The 22,853-nt window shown below is 36.9% G+C and overlaps 2 protein-coding genes and 1 long non-coding RNA gene across 4 annotated transcripts; 1 reads left to right on the top strand and 2 right to left on the bottom strand.

The window, feature by feature from the left end:
- Window positions 1-553: 553 nt before the first annotated feature.
- On the bottom strand, window positions 554-9,547 carry LOC112158605 (cadherin-like protein 26). Its single transcript, XM_024292034.2, has 17 exons — window positions 9,396-9,547; window positions 8,902-9,021; window positions 8,676-8,822; window positions 8,436-8,577; window positions 8,188-8,348; window positions 6,462-6,593; window positions 6,192-6,374; window positions 4,839-5,182; window positions 4,370-4,512; window positions 3,130-3,354; window positions 2,739-2,966; window positions 2,534-2,652; window positions 2,313-2,405; window positions 2,132-2,212; window positions 1,373-1,468; window positions 1,107-1,166; window positions 554-985 (listed from the first exon to the last, which is right to left on the bottom strand). Exons 1-17 carry the CDS (start codon window positions 9,426-9,428, stop codon window positions 695-697), a joined length of 2,598 nt encoding a protein of 865 aa, XP_024147802.1. The 5' UTR covers window positions 9,429-9,547; the 3' UTR covers window positions 554-694.
- A 1,802-nt stretch (window positions 9,548-11,349) lies between these two features.
- LOC112159683 (cadherin-like protein 26) lies at window positions 11,350-22,510 on the bottom strand. Of its 2 annotated transcripts, XM_024293917.2 has the most exons (15): window positions 22,435-22,510; window positions 22,162-22,347; window positions 21,785-22,050; window positions 21,554-21,699; window positions 21,243-21,467; window positions 20,942-21,163; window positions 20,272-20,384; window positions 19,771-19,809; window positions 19,631-19,693; window positions 19,480-19,527; window positions 17,807-17,866; window positions 17,594-17,656; window positions 12,964-13,002; window positions 12,826-12,894; window positions 11,350-12,706 (listed from the first exon to the last, which is right to left on the bottom strand). In XM_024293917.2, exons 1-15 carry the CDS (start codon window positions 22,507-22,509, stop codon window positions 12,464-12,466), a joined length of 1,857 nt encoding a protein of 618 aa, XP_024149685.2. In that variant the 5' UTR covers window position 22,510; the 3' UTR covers window positions 11,350-12,463. The 2 variants fall into 2 exon arrangements, with proteins under 2 accessions (XP_024149685.2, XP_036068687.1); XM_036212794.1 differs by lacking the exon at window positions 12,964-13,002.
- Window positions 18,438-22,331, top strand: LOC118598954. Its single transcript, XR_004948194.1, has 4 exons — window positions 18,438-18,561; window positions 19,512-19,565; window positions 21,043-21,185; window positions 22,210-22,331. It is a non-coding gene; the product is annotated as an uncharacterized LOC118598954 (long non-coding RNA).
- Window positions 22,511-22,853: the final 343 nt, after the last annotated feature.

Raw genomic sequence — 22,853 nt, 5'->3', positions numbered from 1 at the left:
AGATTGCTGAGGACAGAGGGGAAAAAGAACAAAAAATAAATACAAGAAAAATAAAATAGTATTTTTTTTAAGTTAGGATTACCTAATTTTCATTTGTTTAATTTAGATACTTACATTTATAAATTGATGGCTGAAGTGCACATAGATGATGAACTATGTAGGTTTTTACATCCCTGTTGACCTGAAGATGTTTTGTTTGCTCAACGTTACCTCCAGACTGCACAGATTTATCTGCAAAGCAAAACTTTGGTAAAAAGTTTGATCTTTTATGAGTTAAAAGCAAATATTATTTAATGCTGCACAATATTGGTTACTAGCTGCCCAGAGCTGCACTGAGATGATCCTGTTTGGCACAGGGCACTTTTTATTTCTAGGTTTTGATCAATAGAAAAGGTTGCTGACCCCTGGTTTAGTCCATTGAAAGGGGAGCAGTTGATAGGCCCCAGCAGCTCTTCTTCTGGTTTGTCTTCTTCTGTGCACCCAAGTGGACATCCTGTAGATGTCAGTCTTGGACAATAGTACATAACATAGACTTAACAAAAAAACAAAAACAGCAAAATACAGAACATTTTAATTCAGTGAGGGTTTTTAGGGACAGCATCCTCTCAATATCCATTTATAAACATTAAAAAAAGTGGTCCTATTGTCCCTTTTTTGTCCCAACAACCCAATAGATGTGAGGAATTACTGCCCTCTAGTGATCAGCGTTGCCGTTGAATGTTTTTGTACCAGTGATGCTGCTAGGCATACATATGGAAGCCAGAGTACTGAACCGTGAATCCAAGTCCCAGTCAGTGTCAGAGGAGTCTTCAGTGATGGAGATGACATCAAGGTCATAGTTGTGCTCCGAGTCTCCCTCCTCGGTGTACACATGAGGTTCATAATCACAGAGTTCTTCTCCTGATGCCTTTTGATTAGCCGTCATCGTCATTAGGGCCTTTTTCAACACAATTTCTTGATAAAGGACATTTTGACCCAGAAAACCCTTGAAAAATAATACACAACGGCATCAGTTTCTGCTTTTTATATACATTTTTTTATATATAATTCGGGAACTAGAATTTCAAAAGAGTGTAAAAAGAATGCATTGACCCTTTCATATATACCTTTTGATGACATCCTGTAAAAGCTACAGATTTGGAATTTTTTCTCTGCTGGTGTACAGACTAGAAAAGGAAAAAGATAAAAATGATTAAGCCATTTGGATTATGACACAATTAAACTTTTTGCCTTTTAATTCTCTTTTTAAACATTGTTTTTATTACCCTTATGGTTCTGAACTACCATTCAATCTGAGAGTAGATCTCTTCCAGAAGTGCTTTAATTGTTTAAACATGTATATACATTTGAACAGAGAGATATAATGTTTTACCCCATCAATGGATGGTTTCCTCTGGTGATGTAACAACACAAGGTTTGGTGCTGCTCTTTCAATTTGGAGACTGGGTCTTCGAATTGATCGAAGACANNNNAAAAAAAAAAAAGAAAAATACAATTATCAATACATTCCACATTCCAAGGAGATGTTATTTCTAGAAAAGAAAGGAAATTGGCCAAAAAAAAATAAAATGTCAAAGTGATCAAGAAGAAAAGTCAACTATTACAAATAGTTTTTTTCTAATTCATGCAGTAGGATTTCATAGAAGTAGAACATAAAAAAACAGTCTTAGTTTATCTATTATTATTATTCAAGAATTTCAACATCTTCTCTAGGGGGCTTTCTCAATTCTATACTTAATTTCTCAAATAAATTGAAAAAGTCTCCTAAAAAAACAGGCTTAACTGCTCAAATGAAAACAAATAAACCAAGTCCAGTTTTCTATGTACTACTGTGTAGGGGTGTGCCAAAATATCGATATTTGATGTATCGCGATATTTAGTCCTGCAATTGATTCTCGATGGATTCCCACCAAGTATCGATCTTATATTTTAATTTAAAGACACATTTGTGTCTGAGTCGCATGGCGGAACTGTTGAGCAGCTGGTCCTCAGTCTGGATAAAATTCATGGTTGTGTCAAGAGGGGCATCTTTCTACCTAATCAAGCATGTAGATCAGTGAAATCTGATACACCGTGGCGATCCCTGAGGGGATATGGCAAAAAGTGAGCAACAAAATTGACATTTACTCACAGGTGTCTGACTTTGGAACTCTGAAGACTTCTCTGAGCTTCCAGAATTTACTGCAGTTGTTGCCATGGCACTGCAGTTCACCTGTGAGCAGGGAGCGGGAAAGGGGGTCCACAATTATTATAGTATGTAACAATATATTTTTAGACTGTTATTAATTGAGCCACAAAGATGTGCACATTACCACACTTGCTTGTTTCATCAACACAGTTTGATCTTGAGATTTCACTGCAGTTTGTTCTGTTTTTCCACATTTCAGTCGTGGTGGCAGAGTCACCTTAAAAATATTGAGTTTTGAGTGTTTGCTTTACAACAATTTAACAAATGCATTTGCTTAACATATGCTTGTGGGTGTTTATATGTGTTTCAGAGGCACATAAAATCCAGATAAATTGGAAAATTTACCATGCAGTCAGTTCCAGGTTCTTCAGTGTTACTGGGCATCAATAGTTGTTCAGAAAACTCAAAAGGAAATGGCACCTTCTCTTTCTTGCATGATATGACAAAAGAAAAAAGAAGGATCCCTATAATTTAAAGAGGAAAATTCTGAATTAGCTGGTTTCTTACGATGTCTTTTTTAAATAAAATATTTTTCCATTTATATTCCCACCTGCAAATAGCACCATGGAGAAAAGAAAAATTGCCAGGAACCCCCGCCTTATTGTGAATGTAGTAGCTTTTCGTGTCATACAGTTTGGGTTTTTGGGGTTCAAACAGTCACACACAGTTACTGTCAGGTTGTGAACAGCCGCCTTTCCTTGAACATCAGACACTTCCAGCAGCAAATTGTAGAATCCGGAATGAACATTGCCTTCTTTCACTAGATTTACAGAATATCCTGTACACCCAAAACAGATACATGTTAGAGTAAAGTCTGTACATGTGACATTAAGCTGAGATTTTTAAATAAACCTTTTTTTATTCATAGACCTCTGTGACATTTTTGTGAAAGTGTAACCGAAATCTTTTTCAAGTACAAGTTTGTCAGATTAATGACTGACCTAACTCAGGTTCGACTCTCCACTTGTCTTTTACATCTCCAAGAAGATTGAACCCGAAAGGCCCACTGTAGGGATCCCCATCCAAGTCCAAAGCTGTGATGTTGCTCAATGAGGGTTTATCAGAAAGACACATGTCAATTCGGTTTACAGCCAGGTATGGAAGATTGTCATTCTCATCTGTTATGTAGATGCTGAGGGTTGCAGTGCTTGTCTGTGGGGGTTCACCTGGAAACCAAAAGTATACTTCACAATGAAAAAATACAATGACAAAAAGTCATTTGTACTGTATTTTCTGCACTATAAAGGTGTGTACACTGTGGGCATGTGTGGTATGTTCAAGAACGCAGTGAACGCTAGTTTTTGAAAGTGTTATTAACATATGGTGTTCTGTCGCTTTTTGATACTAGCCCATATACTCACAGTTGGAAGAGGTTTGGTGCGAAATGTCAAAGTGGTGCAAACCTTGCTCCAAGGTTTTCCTTTCAAAGCTGTATTCTCATATATGACTTGGTGTCATACAATTAATTTTCTTCCTTTATGATCATTTTTTTAAATGTTTGTCACTTACATGTATTGAAAGAGAAGATACCCAAACTAAAGCCAAGTCCTTGATTAGACAAAATCCAACTAGTTTAACTTTCAGCACGCCCCACAAACAGACTGAAAAACTTTTGTAGCAATCACAGACATATTATTATCACTGCTGGACGTCACCCACAGAAAAAGCCTTACCTCCAGTTCCAACGAAATAAAGTCACTTCAGTTTCAGTCACAGACTTCACTATGTTGGAACCAGATAACGTTAGTAAGCAGTGATTGGTCCAAGTAGGTCTGAGTCAATAGTTCAATGGTAACCACTCTCGCTTGTTGGAAAGCCACACCCCTTCCAAAGAAAGCAGACTTGGGAGAATCTGCCAAACGCTTCGAACATTATAGGTGGGGGCCACATGCTTTTATTGAGGCATTTGATTGGTCAGTTTAAAATTTGAATAATTAATGAACTATATCATTAATAAAAGAAAATGGGTTTAGCAAGAATGCGCTAAGAAGAGGTACTGTGAACACAGTTAAAGTGTGATGAATGGAAGGACATCTCTGACTCTTTTGTCGCGCCTAATGTACAACAGTTTGGTACGTCTTATAAATGACATAACTTACAAAATAGACCATTCACTGACAGGGCACCCTATAGTGCAGAAAATACAGTCTTGATGTATGGGTGTACTGCTCTGGTTCTTACCATCATCAACTGCACATATTGTGACTACATAGACACCATTTGTAACAAAAGGGGATTCCCGGTCTAAGTTGCTTAATGTTTTTAGGGTTCCACTGATGGGGTCCACTGTAACCCAGTTAGCTGGATCCTTCCCTTTAAGGTATCTGTACCAAAAAAAGACACATTCAGACTTCGGTCAGCAGAGCACCCTGACTCAAATCAGTGTTTCACAATCCTGCTCCTCAAGTCCCACTGATAATGTTTTGCTTTGTCTTGCTCTGACACATCTGACTCAAATTTAGAGGTGATAAACTTAATTACTGTGTTTACCTCAGAAACGTAAGAGTGATAGTTGTTAAAATCAGGTGTGTTAAGAGCCATGGCATTTCATCACGTGTATCTGGTTTTGCTTGCCTCAAAAACTACAATTAGGAAAAGCAATGAACATAATTGTGGAGTTCAGCTCTCTGAAAATTCCATCACATCTTACCGAATTTCCTTTGAGCTTGTAACATCACGATCTATAGCCGTAAAGGTCTCCAGATACTTCCCAACCCGATCGTTCTCACTCATAGAAATCTCTTTTTCTTGTTTCCCAAAGACTGGGGGTTCGTTTATGTCCTCGACATCCACTGTTACTCTGAAGCTGTGTGAATGTTGTTGTTTGTTTGTATCACTTTCATAGGTAGCCCCAGTGTAGGAGGTCTGAGTAATAACTTCTGTTTTCCAAAGACTACCACTTCTTTTTTCCACCACTTTGCATGAGAAATATGGGATCTCATTTTCTACAGTGATTGTTAAGTTCTTCACTGGCTCGTCTTCGTAGTCCAAAGGCTGTAAGACAAAGAAGAAACTAAAAACTCTTTTAAACAAAAATACACAATTTCAGTCCATTTTTACTAGAGCAGATTTCCACTGAGCAGCACAGACCGGTACGGATCCCTTGGCCGGTTTAGAATGGTCGGGGCAATTAGAGTGAGCGTTTCCATGGATCGTCAAGGCGCATGTAGACCGATGACATAGCTATGTGTCGAAATGGTGAGACTCCAGCAAAAGAGAAGCTACATCAGCTGACTCAGAAACAGACAGAAATGAAAAAGATAACCGCGGAGGATAATTATAATCCGGAGCAGGTGTTTATTGTGGATGAAGCCGGCCTCTACCCTTCGGAACAGTCTGTTTTGAATTAAACTAATGGTGAGCAGTTCTTCAATAAATTATTCTTTGCAAGAAGATTGCTGGGAGTGAAAAAGAATACAGCCGAAAAGAGGCAAAACTTTCAGTTTGGATCTTAAGTTGGGAAAAGCGCTGTTCGGATGCTTGCTGTTGTCGTAATACCTTTGCACCAATCACTGGGTTACATCGTGTGACAACAGAAGCTTCGACCTGACTGGTCCATTCCATTTTTTTATGGACCAACGGGGGACCAGAAATGGGACCAGTCACTCCTGCTTATCAGGTCAATTTTGTAATGGAAACGCTCTAAAGTCCAGAAATCCAGTCTGGACCAGTCTAGTCTGGACTACGGTACTCAGTGGAAACGAGCCTAGTGTCCTTGGGCGTTTACTATTGTATGAAAATGTTTCTTTAAGTTCACATTTTCTCTTTTAATAACTCACTTGCAGGATAACAAGTTTTCAAGATACCATTTCCACCATTTAACTTTGCAGTCTTTTGTGTAATGAAATACGAAGTACATTGACAAAACTGGTCAGTTATTTGACTTTTCAGAGGCCTTAAAAACTTGTAATGATTCCTCTCAATAGATAGAACTGTTGTTTTATTTATTTCAAAACAAAAAGTATTTGTTTACATCGACATAGTCACTTTAAGAAAAATGTACCTTTTGCACAAACAACAGTCCCTCATTTGTGTCTGGGTCAGTAGTGATTCTGAAGTTGTTATCGGTGTCTCCATGGATGTGGTATTTTGCCTTCCAGGCTTTGGTACCTTTAGAATCTTCATCTTTAACTTGTAGACGTGAAACAAGGACATCTTTCTCCCCTTCCTTCACTTTCCTTGAGTTCTAAGGTAGATAACAATAAAGAATGCTGCAAAACAGGTTAAATTCAGCCGCTTCTAAAAATACCTAGAAACAAAGTGCATAGCTTACCGTTTGTTTTGTAATCACAGGAAGGTTGTTGTTTCCATCTTCAATGTTGATTATGACCTTACATGTGCTGGAAAGAGGCTTTGGATTTCCACTGTCTTTGGCTTCCACTGTAATGGTATATTTATTTGCTTTCTGTTGGATCATATAGATAATTGTAATGATTAGTGGATTAGAACAACTATTTAAAACTGGACATCACTGACCTCTGGTTATCAATAAGATGTTTTTGCTTATTTTTTGACAAAATCCCGGAACATCTGTGATGCAGAAACAATGGGTCTCATTAATAATAATTCCTCATTACTGTCCTTCTAACAAGATAAAACAGCAAAAGCTTGATGGTTCACTTAGATGAGGAGTCTGCAACCTTTAGTGCTAAAAGAGCCATTTAGTCCAGTTTAAAACCCTAAAGAGAGCTGAAAATTCTCACTTTACTATTTAGAAAAATACAATTTGTTTATATTTTTGTGGTTATCAAGCCTTTAATTTTAAAAAATAGCTTTTAAATATTTAAAATGATTCAATTAAAGCAGATTATATTCAAATATTACTATTTTATCACTTTTGACTGCAGCACATACAAGTTCCTTTCAAAATAAAATGCATCTTGCACTTCAAGGATTTTTGTCTATGAACAGCAACCAGATATACTGTAAGAAAATGAGCTCAAGCTTATATTAAGAATTTTTTTTTTAGCTTTTAAATGATCTATAAAGCTATTTACTCACAAAAATCAACTCCAATGTGGTATCTTGCCCAATTCACACATCTGAGCATCCCTATCTTATGGGGTCCAGATGACCCCATCCTTACATTGATGTGTGATCCCTCCCATAACAAAGGTGGACAAGATTTTATGTCTGCAACTGACACCAGTAAAGATAAAAAATCTGTGAAAAAAAAAGTTCAGCATCCACATGATCCCACTTTTAATGAAAACATGCCAAGGGTAGCACAAGGGCTAAAAATCCTGCTCTCTGAGCACAAGACCCTCCCAATTTATGAAAACGACGGAGACCTCACATTGTGATATCACAAAGTAGGTAACAGCCCCTTCCAGGAAGAGTCTGAGCTTCCAGCACCGCCCCCAGGCTAACAAACACGCCCACTTACTCCACAGAGCTAGCGGTGAAAGGCAAAATGCTTTCATTTTACCATCGACTCTGAGAGGAAGCTGTTCCTCTTGCACCTAACTTGCCGAAAGTCTTAGAATAGTGTGTTATAGACCATATGAGTCAATGTCAAGGCCCAGGGGCCGGATTCGGCCCGCCGGATAATTCTGTCTGGCCTTTCAGATCATTTTATTTTATTGCTATTTTTATTGCTTCTTGAGCTTAATTCTAACTTGTATAATTTGGACAAAATACATTTTTACGGAGTGTAAAATATTTAAAGTTATTTTAGGTTTAAGTTGATTTATTCTGGAATAATATTCCTTCCTGTTTTTATTCATAGTACTGTTAAAAAGTTATGTTTTTACTTTTTAAGTACATTTAGTGTGTTCATTAAATGTTTATCCTGTGTGGTCTTCAACCTAAAGTGTGTTTTGGATTATGGCCCCCTATCCAACTGAATTTCACACCCATGCTATAGACCCTTTAACTAACAAATCTATAATTTATTTAAAATGTTAACTTTTTTTGATTAAAGCCAAAAAGTGTCAATGAAGGGATAAAAGAGCGGCATGTGGCTCCGGAGCATCAGGTCGCAGTCAGTAAACACTTACCTCATAGTCCAAACATCCTTTAAACCCAATGGTCCGAACCTCCTTCAAGTAGAACTCCAAGTCATGTGGTTTGGGATCAACCGAGACTATTCGAAGTGTGAAGTTGTTGTTCTCCTCACTTCTGTCCGCATCTGTGACTTGCAGACGAATCAAATCAAAGCCTGTAAATAAAACAATAAAGAAGGACATTTTGCAAACCAAAAAAAGAAAATAATCTCATAGGGTCCGTTCAAAATCATAAACCTTACCTTGCAAAGTTGATTCATTGACACGGATTTCATACAAATCTTGGGAAAATCGTGGAGGATTATCATTTGAATCTTTGATGATAATCAGAACACCCAACTGTATGACTTCTTTGCTTTCTCTCTTTTGAGCCTTAAATTTTACCTGCAAAGACAACTATTTTTAGACAGACAAACACACAAAGAATATTTTCTCACAGCACACCCTAAATACTGTCATCACTCAGCGGTTCTTCCTCTAACCTTTAAACCTTCAAACTTCTCACAGTCCACATGGTCCTGAACAGTAACAGTTCCAGAATACGAGTTGATACTCAACAATCCAAAGGGTTCCAGGTCAACTCCTTGACCATGAATTTCGAAGTTGGTGTAGTTGTTTTCCGCTGCAATCTGAAGCAAAGACAGGAAATGTTGGTTTCATTTTCTACTCGTAGAGATAAGCATTTTAGAATGCTATGTGAAAACTCACTTTGCCAACGTTGTATGGGAAAGGACCAGTGTAAGCCTCATCAATAGTGAACGTGTCTATAATCCAGTTTCTCTTGTGTCGCAGCAAAACGCCGGCGAAGGATGACTGAACTCCCCAAAACTACACATGATCACAGTGTTGCATAAATACATTTAGATTTTGGTCAAGAAAATGGGAATTGCCGTCTCTATTTACATACTTGTCATTTTTTGGTTGATAACGGATAACTCCGTTACATATATTTTTTCTCAGGTATGACCAGCATTTGACATTTTCTTAGTATTTTCACTGCTAAATAAGTAAAAGATCAATGTTTTAAACTGTCAATAAGTATAGGATGAATAAAACTGTACAATGAAAATTCAAACTAAGACATTTTATAAACCAGATTTTTTATCGCTTTTTTATGTTTTATAGGGGTGCTCTGCAAATCAAAAATGTATCAAAAATGTCACTTTCATTTGAAAAATAAACAAGCAATGATACATTCTTACCAGTGACAAGAAGCTGAGGTGTCTTATGTCCATTTTGCGTATGAAAAGGCGCGGTTTGTAATGTCCGTCCACCGCAAAGTACACTACCCACACAAAGTGATATTGAAATATTTCACTGCAAGTTAGCTCAATCTCTTGTAATCTGACACCTGTAGGAGTGGGGGTGGGAGTAGGAGCAAACACTGAATCATGCCGAATATCTAAAGATCATGGAGGCATGATTTTCCCAGGAAACCATGATAAGCCTCAAACTGACTTGTTGGAGCAACGTCCTTTTGTTAGCCTTTTAAAAACAATTATTGGCACATTTAAGACTCGCCAGATGAAAGAGAAACTAAAGTGTCCTTCTTTTTTTGTGTTTTTGAAAAATAAAAAGGCTTCTGTTGTGTTAAATAACAGATCATTTTTGCTTTTAAATTCAGTTTAGCCTTTTTATTTGTTCCCTAAATTTAGTTATGTTTTTGAACCTATTGCAGAACAAGATTTTTACAGGATTATTTAAAATTGGCATGAAAATTGTGTTTTTGGTGTTTTTATCATACTCTTGTGACATTTTTCTGAAGATGGAGACATATACTCATTCAGTCATTCATCCTTTTCGCCAATTGTCCCTTTTGGGGTCACGTGGGTGCCGTAGCTTAACCCGGCTACTGATGGGCGAAGGCAGGGTGTATCCTGGACAGGTCGCCAGTCTGTCACAGGGCCTCAATCACACACCTATTTACACTTACATTCACACATATATTTAGAAAATTAATATTAAATTTACATTTTTATGTATTTTTTTGTTCATTTTGTTGTGAATCAGAAGCAGACAAAAAAATACTTTGAAATAGCTGGTACTGGTAGAAAAACACTGTATGACTGCTGTTGATGGCTTCTTTTTATATAAACTAATTAAAAAAACAATCTATTATTAGTTTTATTTAAATAGGCAACTTAATGCTTTAATTACATTTTCAAAAATTGTGTTTTTTCACAATTCTCCATCATTTCACCCACAAAGGACACAGGCAGGGGCATCTGTTTCTTGCATTAGTCTCGGGATCAACCCCTGAGTAAAGAGGATGTCATTAAGGATCAATCAGCATCCTGTCCTCCTGCTGGGGACCATATCTTGTTCTTATTCATTCTACCTTGGGAAAGAAATGCTCTTTTGACATCTGTTCCTAAAAGGTGAAAAAGGTCATCTGCAGCCTGCAGCTTTGGGTCAAACTCTCTAAGTTGTAATTCCTAATTGCTGCAGGCTGTTTTAAGTATCTGAGAATACATTCAGAGGCATGTGTTAATGAGCACAAAAAGACATTCAAAAGTTACAGAGCTTCATTGAAAGGTTACATAAGAGAATAAAATGGAATTAGAATGTAATCAAAATATTCTCTTACAGCATATTCCAGTGTTACAAAAATCCAAAAAGATTTAAAAGGGAGTTAAATCTGATCTCTTTTTATAGTTGATACAAATCTTCGATCTTCCTTGTAAGCCAAAAAATAAACACAGAAAAAAAAGTCTGCAACAGGAAGATTATGATTATGTTAACAAGAATATGTTGGTGTTACGGAAATGTCTTTTTTTAGCTACATATTTACGGATGATATACAGTAGTTGATGGTTTTCTGATCTAGCAGCCTAAGAACAATTTACAAGCACTTTTTAGGTTCCTTTTGTTTAAATGAGCTACTATAATAATTAGCTTAGTGAAAGTATTTTACTTGTCTCCTATCTGATTCTGGCCAAGATACTTTAACTTTTTCCATATTAAGACATTTTTATTATGACAAAGCAAACAAAAGAAAACTGTTGTTGCACGTAGGTCCAGAAGGTTTATGTAACACAAAAAACGGTTGCCTTTTTTTGTACAACTATATATCTTTGTGTTGAAATACTACTTTCAGCCTCTAATCTAATAAAGCTGCTTTCTAAGATGCATGTAAAATGACTACTATTGTAATCATATTTGCAATTTAGCAGGAAGAAAATATTAAGAGAGGTCAATAATGCACTTTATCACTTTATCAATACCATAGAAATAGAGAGACAGTTAGCAGTGATAAAGGTTTAACGACAATCCCAAATGATAACCATATAGTAGTGACTGTTGCTTTGCTTTTCTCTGTGGAAGAAGCAGACCGTTTCACCAAATGTAAACACCTAGACTGGTTTTTCAGGTTTTCTAAGGGCTGCCCACATGTGTTTGTGTAATTTCTGCATTTTTCCTATGAATTTCAGTAAAATCATTTGGTGGTTAAACAGCAACAATCCTGCCGAACAATACAACAAACTGTCAGGAACTGGTATACAAATGTAGAAGACCGCTTAATGGTAGAAGCTAGACATTTAATAAATTAACTTAAACATCTCAAAACCCACGGCGAAACAAAAACGTGACAATCAGGCAATAAAGAACTGAAAACTAGAAATTTAAATACACGAAGAGTAAATAACTGAAATAAAGACAGCTGTGGATAATCAACCTAAACCTGGTTAGACTGAAAAGGAAAACCAAACATGACTTAAAGCCAAACTAAAACACTCAACCTTCACATAAATAAGATATATGGTTTAGCCACATTTTTACAAACACTCTTTAAAATAATTATTCATTCAATTATGACATTTTATGTCCATCAAAAAGATGTCATCTTTGAAAGGAGAAAAATACTTCTAACATAAACAATACAGACATTTTCTTCACAATGGTTACACCTTAGAAAAACATGTAAACCAATTTCCATTGGAGTAGACTATTTCCTGGTGAAGGAAGGGAGTAGACTATTTCCTGGTGGGAAACGGGAGCGACGAATTGAGAGAACTGGTTTGAACATGGATTATTGAGCAGATGGAAAGGTACACGTGTCTCCAGGAAAATGATCCAGATTATGGCGTAAAGGATTTTTAATACGGAGATTGAAGATGCGTCAAAGAGAAAAGAGACGTTCACAGCCAAATCAGAACAATGCTCTCATCACTTAAACCCTGAAATGTTCATCTGTTGTTGTTTACATTTTCTGACAGAATTTAATGGCAAAATGAACCCACCAGCTATCATCAAGATTGTTCCAGTTATCCTATAGGCCACTAACTGTTTTATTTTGGCTTGAAGTTTTGTTGACAATATCTGCCAGGGTCTTGAACTTTGGTCCAAGATCATCCAGAAACTGCAAATCATCCTCCAAATCGTTGAATGAAAGTTTGTCCAGTGATGCATCCTCACTCATCTTTCCTTCATATTTATAGATGAAGAGTTTTTCATCTGGTTTACCTGCATTTAGATCTGCATCAGCTTCATATTTTCTCATCATAGAGAGTTTCTGTGGGATTTAAATAAAGAAGTAAAACAGGTCAACAATGACTTGCTGTCAGTAAAGTAAAGTCTTCAGTGGATTCTTCAGCTAGATAAGTTGTTCAAGATGTGAGCTGAGAAGCTTACCCTTTCAATGTAACTGGAAAAATGATAATCTGACCGCACACTTGAAAAACGATGGCTTAATGATTTGTTCTGAAGACAAAAGATAACAGATTTCAGTTTGTGAGAAAAATATTCTTTCTGTTAAAGAGCACTACTTACCCTGTAGGAGCTCATCATGCTGCTGGCAAACGATGAGTACTAGTTAAAAAAAAACTATATATAAATATATATATATTTCAGTTTTTGCTTTTTTTTTTTTACCTTAACTAGGAGTCACTGTAATGTTAAGCTTCTATCAACTAGATGGTCGTAAAAAACAGTTTAATCGCATACAAACGACGCACCCAAAACACTGTTCTAGCGCCTTCAAAGCGCTGTTTTGTTGTGTCACATTTGGGCGTCGAAAACGCCGCTATGGTTGAATAAAGTGGCTAAGACCAAGATATGATTCCAGTTGTCTGTCGTGGCATACTGATTAACGCAGTTGCACTTTGCTTTTTCCTCATGAGGGAATTGTGGGTTTGACTCAATGAGACACGCAACGGTGCTTTGCTTTTTTAATTGAATTTTTTACAAGTTTGTATTATGGTAATAAACTATTAAAAATATTTGCAGTTATTAAATAAATCTCCTTTTGCATACATCAAATTAGCAAAACAACAAAACAGTAACAACACTATGATGAATGAACCAGAAACAGAAAAGTGGGATTCAACATTGGCTTCACCTCCTTCTACTTAGTAGATTCAAACTGACGGTGCACAAAATTTGAAGAGCACAGGTTACAAATTTCAAATCCAACAACCGCACAGTGGTGCAGTGGTTGGCGCTCTTGCCTTACCCCCAGGGCTGGATCTAGCCAGCCCTTATCGGGGGTGCAAACAGAATATCAGGGGGGGCAAGTTTAGGGATACAAAATGGTTCTGGTGTAAAATCCTCCCAAGCCCATAAAAAGTCCCCCTCTGATAAAAATCCTGTTTTTAGTTTTTATCATGTCTGTGTGTCATTTTTCTTCTGAAATAGAACAAATGTAATAAGAAATCATTTTGTTTTTGCATTTCCGAGTATTTCTCCTTTTAAATCTCAGTCAATCACACTTTTTGAATGAGTGATCTTTTCATCAACAGCTCTGCTGCACATGCACTAAACCCTCATCTGTTCCTAGTGTCTAGTTCAGGTTCTGGAGAAGAGAAGATGGTATCTTCACATTGACTGCAGTCAAATGAGCCGCTGTTCACATTTCTGTGGTCAAATCAGCATCACTGGATTTTTTGTGTGAGTTTCATGCAATACTTACGGTAGCAGGACTGAGAACGCTGGAAAATCTCCACCAGACTCCACGGAGCTTCTTGATGTGACCACGGAAATGTGAACGGCGGCTCATTTGACCGCAGTTGGACAGGATTGTAAATCAATGAAAGACCATTTTGATGTTAGCTTTCATTATTTTATCAAGAACTCTGAGAAACCTATGATTTTTTTTTTTAAATTTCATTTAATAACGATACATAACATCAAAATAATACTATATGCACATAAACAGTTAAATAGTTAATAGATGAAAAGCAGCAGAAAGAAGAAAACTTGTATTATCTGCCCCTACTACTAAATAAACCAAATTAAATCAAAATGTATCAAACAAGAAAAATGAACATAAAAATCCTGCTAGGTTTTACTTAGGTATATATAAACAAAAATACATACACATTTACAGTTGTCTAAACAAACCCTCATTTAATTCTATTTACCCACACTATGCCCACTAGCATTAACTATATAAGATTCATGAAATTATTTTCTACAACTTATCTCTAATATTGAAGAGTCTTTGGTGAATTGGAAGGAGAAAGAATCAGGATTTTGGAGGAAGTTCTGTCCATGAAGATATTCACTTCCTCGTCCAGCTGACATCCGGATAAAAAGTCTATTTGCTTATCCCTCTCTTTTTGGTCTTTTTAAGAACATCTTATTTATTTATTTATTACTTTGAGTCATTTTTATTCCTTTGCAATAGTTTATATTTGTTCTATTTTTTGTCTTAAAATATATATTTATGTATTCTCTTGTTGCTTTTTATTTACTTATTTTAATGTTCTGTTTAGCCATTTATTATTTTGGGTATTTTTGTATTTTTATTTTTTATTATATGTATTTTGTCACTTTATTTAAGATTAGTTTATAAATACTAAACTATTTTAACTATTAAAACAGCCAACACACTTTCTTTGTAGCAGATAATTAAAAAAAATCTCTTTTTGTCGTCATCAATGTACCAAACCAACAAGTTGCTACTGCAGAAACTCTTGATTCCTGTTTCAAAATTGCTTAAAAAAATCCATGGATGAGAAAATCTTTAGTGATAACAGAATGTATTTTCATCGGCAGGGAATTAGTTCAAATCCAGCATTTGATATCCTGTTGTGTAGTTTTGGTATTTTGTTGAATCGTTTGTTATTTTCACTAAATTACTCAATACACTATAAATATTAATCAACATCAGAATAATTATTTAAATGTCATAATGTATTTTCTTTATAGACATGAGTTTACTTTTTAGTAATACATAGTAGTAAATCAATGATGTATAAATGAACAAGATTTCAAATAATCTGTTATGTTATTGTTGTCTTTAAAAGTTAACTTTCATTTCAATTTTATTGATTTATCCAGGACAGTGGACATTAAATTAACCCAGCAGCTATTTTATATCTGTTGTCCACAGACAAATGTTTAAAAAAATATTATAAACAACATAATATTGAAGTTTATACTAAGGAGGTGAGGCATATTAAAATTCAATGGAATATGAAAGACAACCCCAACTTCCCACTGTCTGCCTTCATCTCAGGGGCCTTTCCCGCCTGCAGCCCCCTGCTCTCACCGAGGAGTCACAGGTGAGTCATCTCAAACACAGCTAATGCTCCGGTACTGTTAGCTTAGCTGCTACAAACAGTGCTAGCTTTAACAACCAGAAACCTGCGCTTTGTCAACTCGTTTCTCGCTTTTTCGTCCACATTACAACAAAGAGAGCAACAGATGAGGACAAGAAAGAGTTAAAATTGCGGTTAATGGAGTAGTTTCAGCGACAGACGGCAGATAAAAACTTCTAAACAGTTCTGCCTAGCTCCACTGGAGAGAACCGCGTCTCTGTCGCTGCTGAGCCTGTCTGCGCGTGCCGCGTGAGCTACGGAGTGACAGGAGGATCAGAGTGAAGCGAGAGGCCACGCCCTCCTTTGGATCTACCAATCACCACTAGCAGCTACTTTGAATGGGAGCCAGAGAGAGCAGAGAGCGCTCTGTTTTTCTTGTTTGCATGGCATCACGTTTGGGGGGGGCAGTCCTGAAATTTGGGGGGGCATTGCCCCACCTTGCCCATGCCTAGATCCGGCCTTACTTACCCCCCTGTTCAAGTCTCAGCTAGGGGACCTGAGACAGAATCATCAATGGGGGACCTTTATGTGTGGAGTTTGCATGCTCCCTGTGCATCCGTGGGGACTCCCTGGGGCTTTCTCTCACCGTCCAAAAAAAACAAAAGAACTGGCTTTATTGGTTGTTCTTAATTGCCCCTATGTGTAAATTGGAATTTGCACTGGTGTGTGATTGCGGGCCTGCAACAGACTAGTGATCTGTCCAGACTGTATCCTGCCTTCACCTACAAGTGGTTGGTTTAAGCTCTGGAAGCCCCGTGACCCAGAAAGGGATGAAACAGGTTTTAAAACTGGATGAAGGGAGGTATTACAAAAAACAAAAACTAGGGCTGTCAGATTTGTCGCGTTAAATACGCATTAATCTGACGTGTGCTTGACGCCGACAATTTTTTTGACGCATTAATCGCGGACTTTCTCATACGTGCCTTTCCATACCGCGCGCGGGCGTCCCGCCGTCCAACTCACCAGCTGCTCTCACTAGATCACGGGCGGCTCTCCAACCTCCGAGCTGCGAGCTAAAACCGGCCGGCGCTAGGACCTGGAGAGCTCCTGAACCCTAAACCGGCTCTGGTTCGCATCCAGTACCACGTCTGGTGGTACCGGCTCGCCTCCGGCGCCGCGTCCCGAGAGCTGCGGATCCCCGACGTTCCGAACAGCAAGTGCACCGGGGGACGTTTTAAATGTTCTGCAGGTTTAAGCGTGATCCAGCCCCAGCATAACAGTCTGTCATTCATGGTGAGCTCCGCTGAACACGTCGCTGCATCGAGCTGCAGCCAGAGAACGCAGCGGCAGTAACAGACTGTCAAACTATCCACAGAGTATCCCGCTTTTCTCAGTCTTTAATGTTTTAAAAAACAAAAGTTAATTGGAAATGATAAATCTCTATTTCATTTATTACTGTAGTTCAGAGGAGAATAAGATTTGGTCCTGACCAAAAATGAACATGAAAGTGTTATGGAAATGTTATTTTTTATGTTTTTTATGTTATTTTACTGAACGTTGATTGAAGTTTTTAATTTAAAATGCCCTTCACTTGCACTTGGGCTTTTGTTAGGCATTTTATGTTACAGCCTTTTATTGTTAAGAAAGTTTATCTCAATACAATGTTACAAAATAAAGTATTTCTGATGAAAACTATTAATTTTGTCATTCTTGTTTTCATAATTAATGTAGAACTGCTAAATTCCACAAACCACACATTTTTTTTCCTTAAAAAAAGGCCATATGTAAATTTGCGATTAATCGCGAGTTAACTCAGGACAAAATGCGATTAATCGCGATTAAAAATTTTAATCGTCTGACAGCTCTAAAAAAAAAACCAAAGTAATGATTTATAAGTTATCATGGTAATTGTCGCTAACCATATAACGACCATCATGGCCTCTGCTGAAGTTTCTTTGATGATGGGAGTTCTTGCTCGTCATCTGTGGAGTGACAAGTTACAGTAAAAGCTTAATAGATAACTAAACACTTTCTAATTTAAACAAGAACACATCCGTTACTTTATAATTGCTGCATGATACTTCAGTTTTAATTTCAACCTTAAATTCCTTTATCAGATAGATTGTACTCACCGTGTTGAATCTTGAGTTGGACATTTCATAATTGAAAGAAAATGGAGAAGTCTCAGGCCTCTAAAATAAAGAAATAAATCTGACGATTAGGTCTGGGGTTTTCAAAAAAGCATGCATGCAAACTGGTCAGACATAAGATACTGCTTTCTATCAAACCTATTCTGGAATACTAAATCATTCATCCATATATTAGTCCACTGTATCTTTCTGGGTCACAGGGCTGCCGGAGCCTGTCCCAGCTTCTAGATGAAGGCAGCCTGAACAGGTCGCCAGTCTCTGCCATATTGAACCATATCCAACAATAACTTTCAAACAGTAGCCGGCCGAGGATCGCAGAGCTGAGTATTCAGTCGTCCTCCGTAAAAAAACCTCCTTGTTAAGGTTAATAATAGGTGGCTTTTTAAAAAACTGTGGGCTAAATGTTTATGTTCGGACACACCAAGGGAATAGCCTACAAACTGACCCCAGCCTCACATCAGTGAAGAAAAAAGTTATGTGTAAATGACCTCTAGATTTAGCCCATTACAATTTTATTTTTTTAAATCTCAATTTCTTTCTTTCTTTTTTTTTTAACGTGGTTGTGGCTTTTATTTTGAAGGGATACAAACAGCGCTAAACCGGAAGTTGTCATTCAAGCTAATGTGAAGGCTGCATGCGCTTCGTGTCTGCCAAAACTGTTAAAAAACGAAGTTAAAATTATTTGAAAAAATGAAAGTTTATCATATCCCATAGCACCTGGTTGATTAGAGAACAAGGTTTGTAATAATTTACGGTTTGGCAACTTTTTAGTTCTGTGTTTTCACACAATTTTACTTTGTTAGCACATTTTATTTTCCCTAGTAGATGGCACTGTGATGCCAAGCTAATGCCGTGTCATAGTTTGAAATGTACTGTTATAGTAGGATTAATTTTATGTTTAAACGATAGGAACATAATTTTACTCAATAAGTTTGTTTAAAAAGTAATTAATAAAACAAAAAGGTTGAAATGGTGAGTACAAGTGTAGGACATGTAAAATGTATTTGTATTTTTTTTTCCTAGCTCTTATGTGTTCACACACAGCTTAATTAAGAGTTGTGAACCATCTGTCTGAGAGAGCATCTTTTCAACCGTGGATGCCACAATGTGGCCCTCACAAGAAAAAGTTTGGGGACCCATGTTTTAATCAGCAGTGCTTTTTCTGTAAACCTGCCGGAAAAAGCGATGGCTCTATGTACTGTGTGTGTGATATATATACATATATATATATGTGTGTATATAGGCCTTCACTGAAGACTTTGCAGGCCCTGGCGGTATGCCATTGCTTTCAAATGTATTTGAATGACTTAACTCATTTTAGATCTTCATTTTATATGAAGAGATTGCTGCAAAGAGTCAAATGTAGTGAGTACCCCTAGAAAGAAGATTTGCTGAAAAGTTCATTGTTTTTGAAGCACTTTCCCTTTGATCTTTGGTAAATACTGCTCAGCTTTTTCTAAAGAATGTCTGAAACGCCAAACTTACAGCACATTGCTCTATGTTCAACGGTATAAAAAAAGATGAATAATAGTTTAGCCTTTTTATCCATGTGTTTAACTTTGAATCTCAATTTGAAATCCAACAAACAACTTTATGTAAGGCCTCTCTTCAAGAGAAACATTTTCTGCAAAAATGCGATTAAGTTGAAGGATTACCACTAAAACGTTTATCATCTTGCTCCCATCAGGTCCAGTCTTTGGTGACTGAAGAAGTGGTTTAGCCAACAAGAAAAAGAGGAAAAGTAAGGTCTTCAAATTGACTCTTTAGCTAAGATCAGTTGTTAAAGATGTGAGATGAGAGGCTTACCTTGTCAGTTTGACTTTTAGGATGACTATCGGTCACACTTGAAAACTGGTTTACTGATTTGCCCTGTAGACAAAATATAACATATTTCAGTTTGTGAGAAAAAAAATCATTCTGTTAAAGAGCACTACTTAACTACTTACCATGTGGTAGCTCTTTCTGTTGCTAGCCAACAATGAGTTCTAGTAAAAAAAAAAAAAAAGTATATTTCAGTTTTTTTATTAATTGTTTTTTTCACCCTTAACTAGCAGTCACTGTATAATTAAATACCGCCTTTCTATTCAGACAAATACTTTTTTTAGGGGAGCATAATTTCTGTTGGAATGCATGTGGGAAGTTTTTATGCAGCTAAAACTGATGTTTGTAAAATGTTTCCCCTCTTGTATGCCCACACATACCCTACTCTATTTCTCTTTTCCATCTGGTCCAACAAGAAATATACAAAAATATGAATGTTTTCTTGGTGTCAGCAACTTGTTAGAAATAAGATACTACTTTCTATCAAACCTAAATTCTGGATCACTTTCAAGTTCACGGGGCTACTGGACTTTGTCCTGATTATTGTTAGAGGGTACACCTGAAATTGAAATTATGTGTTCATCAACCTTTTGCAAATGTTCTGAACAACATCACAGCCAACTCACATTGCATGAAGGGAGCGGTCCTTCTTCATTGTACTTGATAAGAGTCTGGTTTCCTGTATCTTTAAGGTTTATATGTTTTGGTTGTCCAAATTTTCCCAAAGCGAGAAGTAAGACTGTAAAACACATCAAAACAAAAGTTTATGCCTCGAAGATGTATGGTGTGCACATCCATCTTTGCAAAAGTTGGGATATTTGTTTTTGTGGGTGAAACCCAAACACGCTGCTGTGGCCGGCTCTGACGTCATGAAACGGGCAACAACCCACAAGAAGCGAAAGGCTGTGCCTCAGAGATCGAGTTATCTTACTTCCTGGTCAGATTTGTTCTTCACTGTGCCAAAGGTAATTTAATATTTTATACATGATTTAAGTTTACTCTGAAAGGCTCATGATATAGGCTCTTTAAATCCAGCTAGAGTTAAAGTTTGCATTATGATGACAATGATAAAATGTTTCTTTCTTCAATGACAGATGATTATCATCAAATACAATGTGTGCTAGACCTCGTTAAACTATGATTAGTATTTTAAAAAATGTAACAGAAAATATATGTTAAAGCTACAATTAAATTTGTGATATTTTTTCCAATGTTTTATTGTATATTGTAAGAAGTTAATAAGTTCTCAAGATACAACCCTTATAGTTAAAGTATGTGGTGATAAATAAAACTCACGTAGAAATAGTACAAATCCAGCTATTATAAGTCCAATGGCAGGAGCTCCAAGATCAATTGAAAGTGGCTTTTTTGAACGACATGTATCCATCTCTCCACAGTCACACACCACCACTTTCAGTGTCTCACGTGCAATATTGTTCTGTAGGTCTCCAATCTCCAGAGACACAGAATAGTTTCCAAAGAGAAGTGGATTCAGGCTGACAAGGCCACCTTGCTGACCTGGTGAAACATGCAAAGACAGGTATGTAGCTGCTTTATACTCAAATTTAGTCATATGGATTAAAAGATGTGTACGGACCATAATCTGGATCTAGTTTCCATTTCTTCATATCTTCAGTATTATTAAGTGAGAAATGAAAAGGTCCACCATAGGGATCAGCATCCAAATCCTTTACAGATACCATCACTTTGTTGTTCCTGTTTCCACACATGATGAGACTGCTGTTGACCAGATGAGGCTTGTGGTCATTGGTGTCCCTCAGGTGGATACTGATGGTGCAAGAACTTGAGGCTGGAGGGTCACCTTCGAATCCATGCAAAAAGACTCCCTTAAATTCAACTAATTTGGCAACCAAAGAATTTTAGATTTTGTTTCAAACTTTTCAGTACCATCATCTATGGCAGCGATGACGAGTTTGTAAACATTGTCATCATCCACAAAGGGTGATTCTCTGTCCATCTTCTTAGTTGTTCTGATTTCTCCAGTTTTTTCATCAACAGATACCCAGTTAGCTGGATCTTCTACTAGTAGATACCTGGAAACAGTCGGATAAACTAGTGTTACAACTTAATGCAGACAAGCAGATAGCTCAGTTTAAGCACAGTATGCAGACACTTTACCTGAAGGAAGTAGAATCTGGATCATGAACCTCTGGGGTGAAGAGAATCTTTCCTGGATCAGATTCTTCTTTTTCAAACACATCTATGTTTGTTTTCCGAAACTCTGGTGGGTCATTGGTATCAATCATTAGAACCTTGATACTGACTGAGTCAGGAAGTTTGCTTTCCTGTTTAACCAATTTCCCATTTTCACACTTAGAAAAGGGTTCAATGTTCTCTACCCCAATTTTTAAGTTGACCAAACTGGTTATTTCAAAATTCTTTTTCTGCAAATGACACACAAATCAAGAAAAATCAAAATTAAGTTGTTTGTTTTTATCGCATTTGTGTAAATCCTTTTAAAACAATCTATATTTAAAGACAGAGATGCAGTTTACCTTGGTGATGCTCAAAATCCCCTCATTTGTTATTGGGTCTGTTTCCAGTTTAAAGATGCCTTCCTCATTCCCACTGATGAAGAAGTACTTTGCACGCCATCCATCAGTGTTGGGAGTGTCTTTGTCATCTACTGCCAATCTCAGAATGTCATCCTTGATCTCCAGTTCTGAGGCTTTAGTTTGGTACTAAAGCAAGCACAATAAAAAAAATGTTTCCATAAAAAATGACTTTAGACAGAAAATCAATTATTAGAGAACACAGGTCATTCTTACTTCTCTCTCCTTGAACACTGGCATGTTTGTGTTTCTGTCAACAATATTTAGGTTAATTACAGCAGTGGAGGACATTGGAGGGATCCTTTGCTTGAACAGTAACAGTGTATTTGTTTTCTTTCTGGAACACAAAAATTGAACGTTAAATAAACCCAAACATCTGTAAACTTGTTAAAAAATAGAACTAATGTGGCCTTACTTCATAGTTAAAACATCCAGTAAAGTTAAGATGGGCCATTCTATCACTGATCCATTTTGCTTGAATCTTGGGCTCTAATGGATGCTGTGCAATCACACTGATGTTGAATCTAGAATTTACTGTATTTTTGTCATCCTTGTCATCAGCAATCACTTCCGCCCCCAGGAAGCCTAACGGAATGAACAGAAATAGAAAAACGAAAATTCAGAATAAAAAAGTA

This window comes from Oryzias melastigma, linkage group LG7 (genome assembly GCF_002922805.2).
Source record: "Oryzias melastigma strain HK-1 linkage group LG7, ASM292280v2, whole genome shotgun sequence".
NCBI lineage: Eukaryota > Metazoa > Chordata > Actinopteri > Beloniformes > Adrianichthyidae > Oryzias > Oryzias melastigma.
The sequence above is the reverse complement of the archived record's forward strand: the minus strand, read 5'-3'. Positions and strand labels throughout refer to the sequence as shown.

What these genes read in the sequence shown, in the direction of transcription:
- LOC112158605 (XM_024292034.2), bottom strand. Translation starts at nt 9,428, where the DNA reads ATGGACATAAGACACCTCAGCTTCTTGTCACTG. An exon ending in ACCTCAGCTTCTTGTCACTG is followed by an intron (nt 9,022 to 9,395) that starts GTAAGAATGTAT and finishes GATCATGTGTAG; the next exon opens with TTTTGGGGAGTTCAGTCATC. An exon ending in ACAAGCTCAAAGGAAATTCG is followed by an intron (nt 4,513 to 4,838) that starts GTAAGATGTGAT and finishes TTTTTGGTACAG; the next exon opens with ATACCTTAAAGGGAAGGATC.
- LOC112159683 (XM_024293917.2), bottom strand. Translation starts at nt 22,509, where the DNA reads ATGTCCTCCACTGCTGTAATTAACCTAAATATTGTTGACAGAAACACA. An exon ending in CCAGATTCTACTTCCTTCAG is followed by an intron (nt 21,700 to 21,784) that starts GTAAAGTGTCTG and finishes GACTGTTTCCAG; the next exon opens with GTATCTACTAGTAGAAGATC. An exon ending in AGATGATAAACGTTTTAGTG is followed by an intron (nt 17,867 to 19,479) that starts GTAATCCTTCAA and finishes TCTTTATTTTAG; the next exon opens with AGGCCTGAGACTTCTCCATT.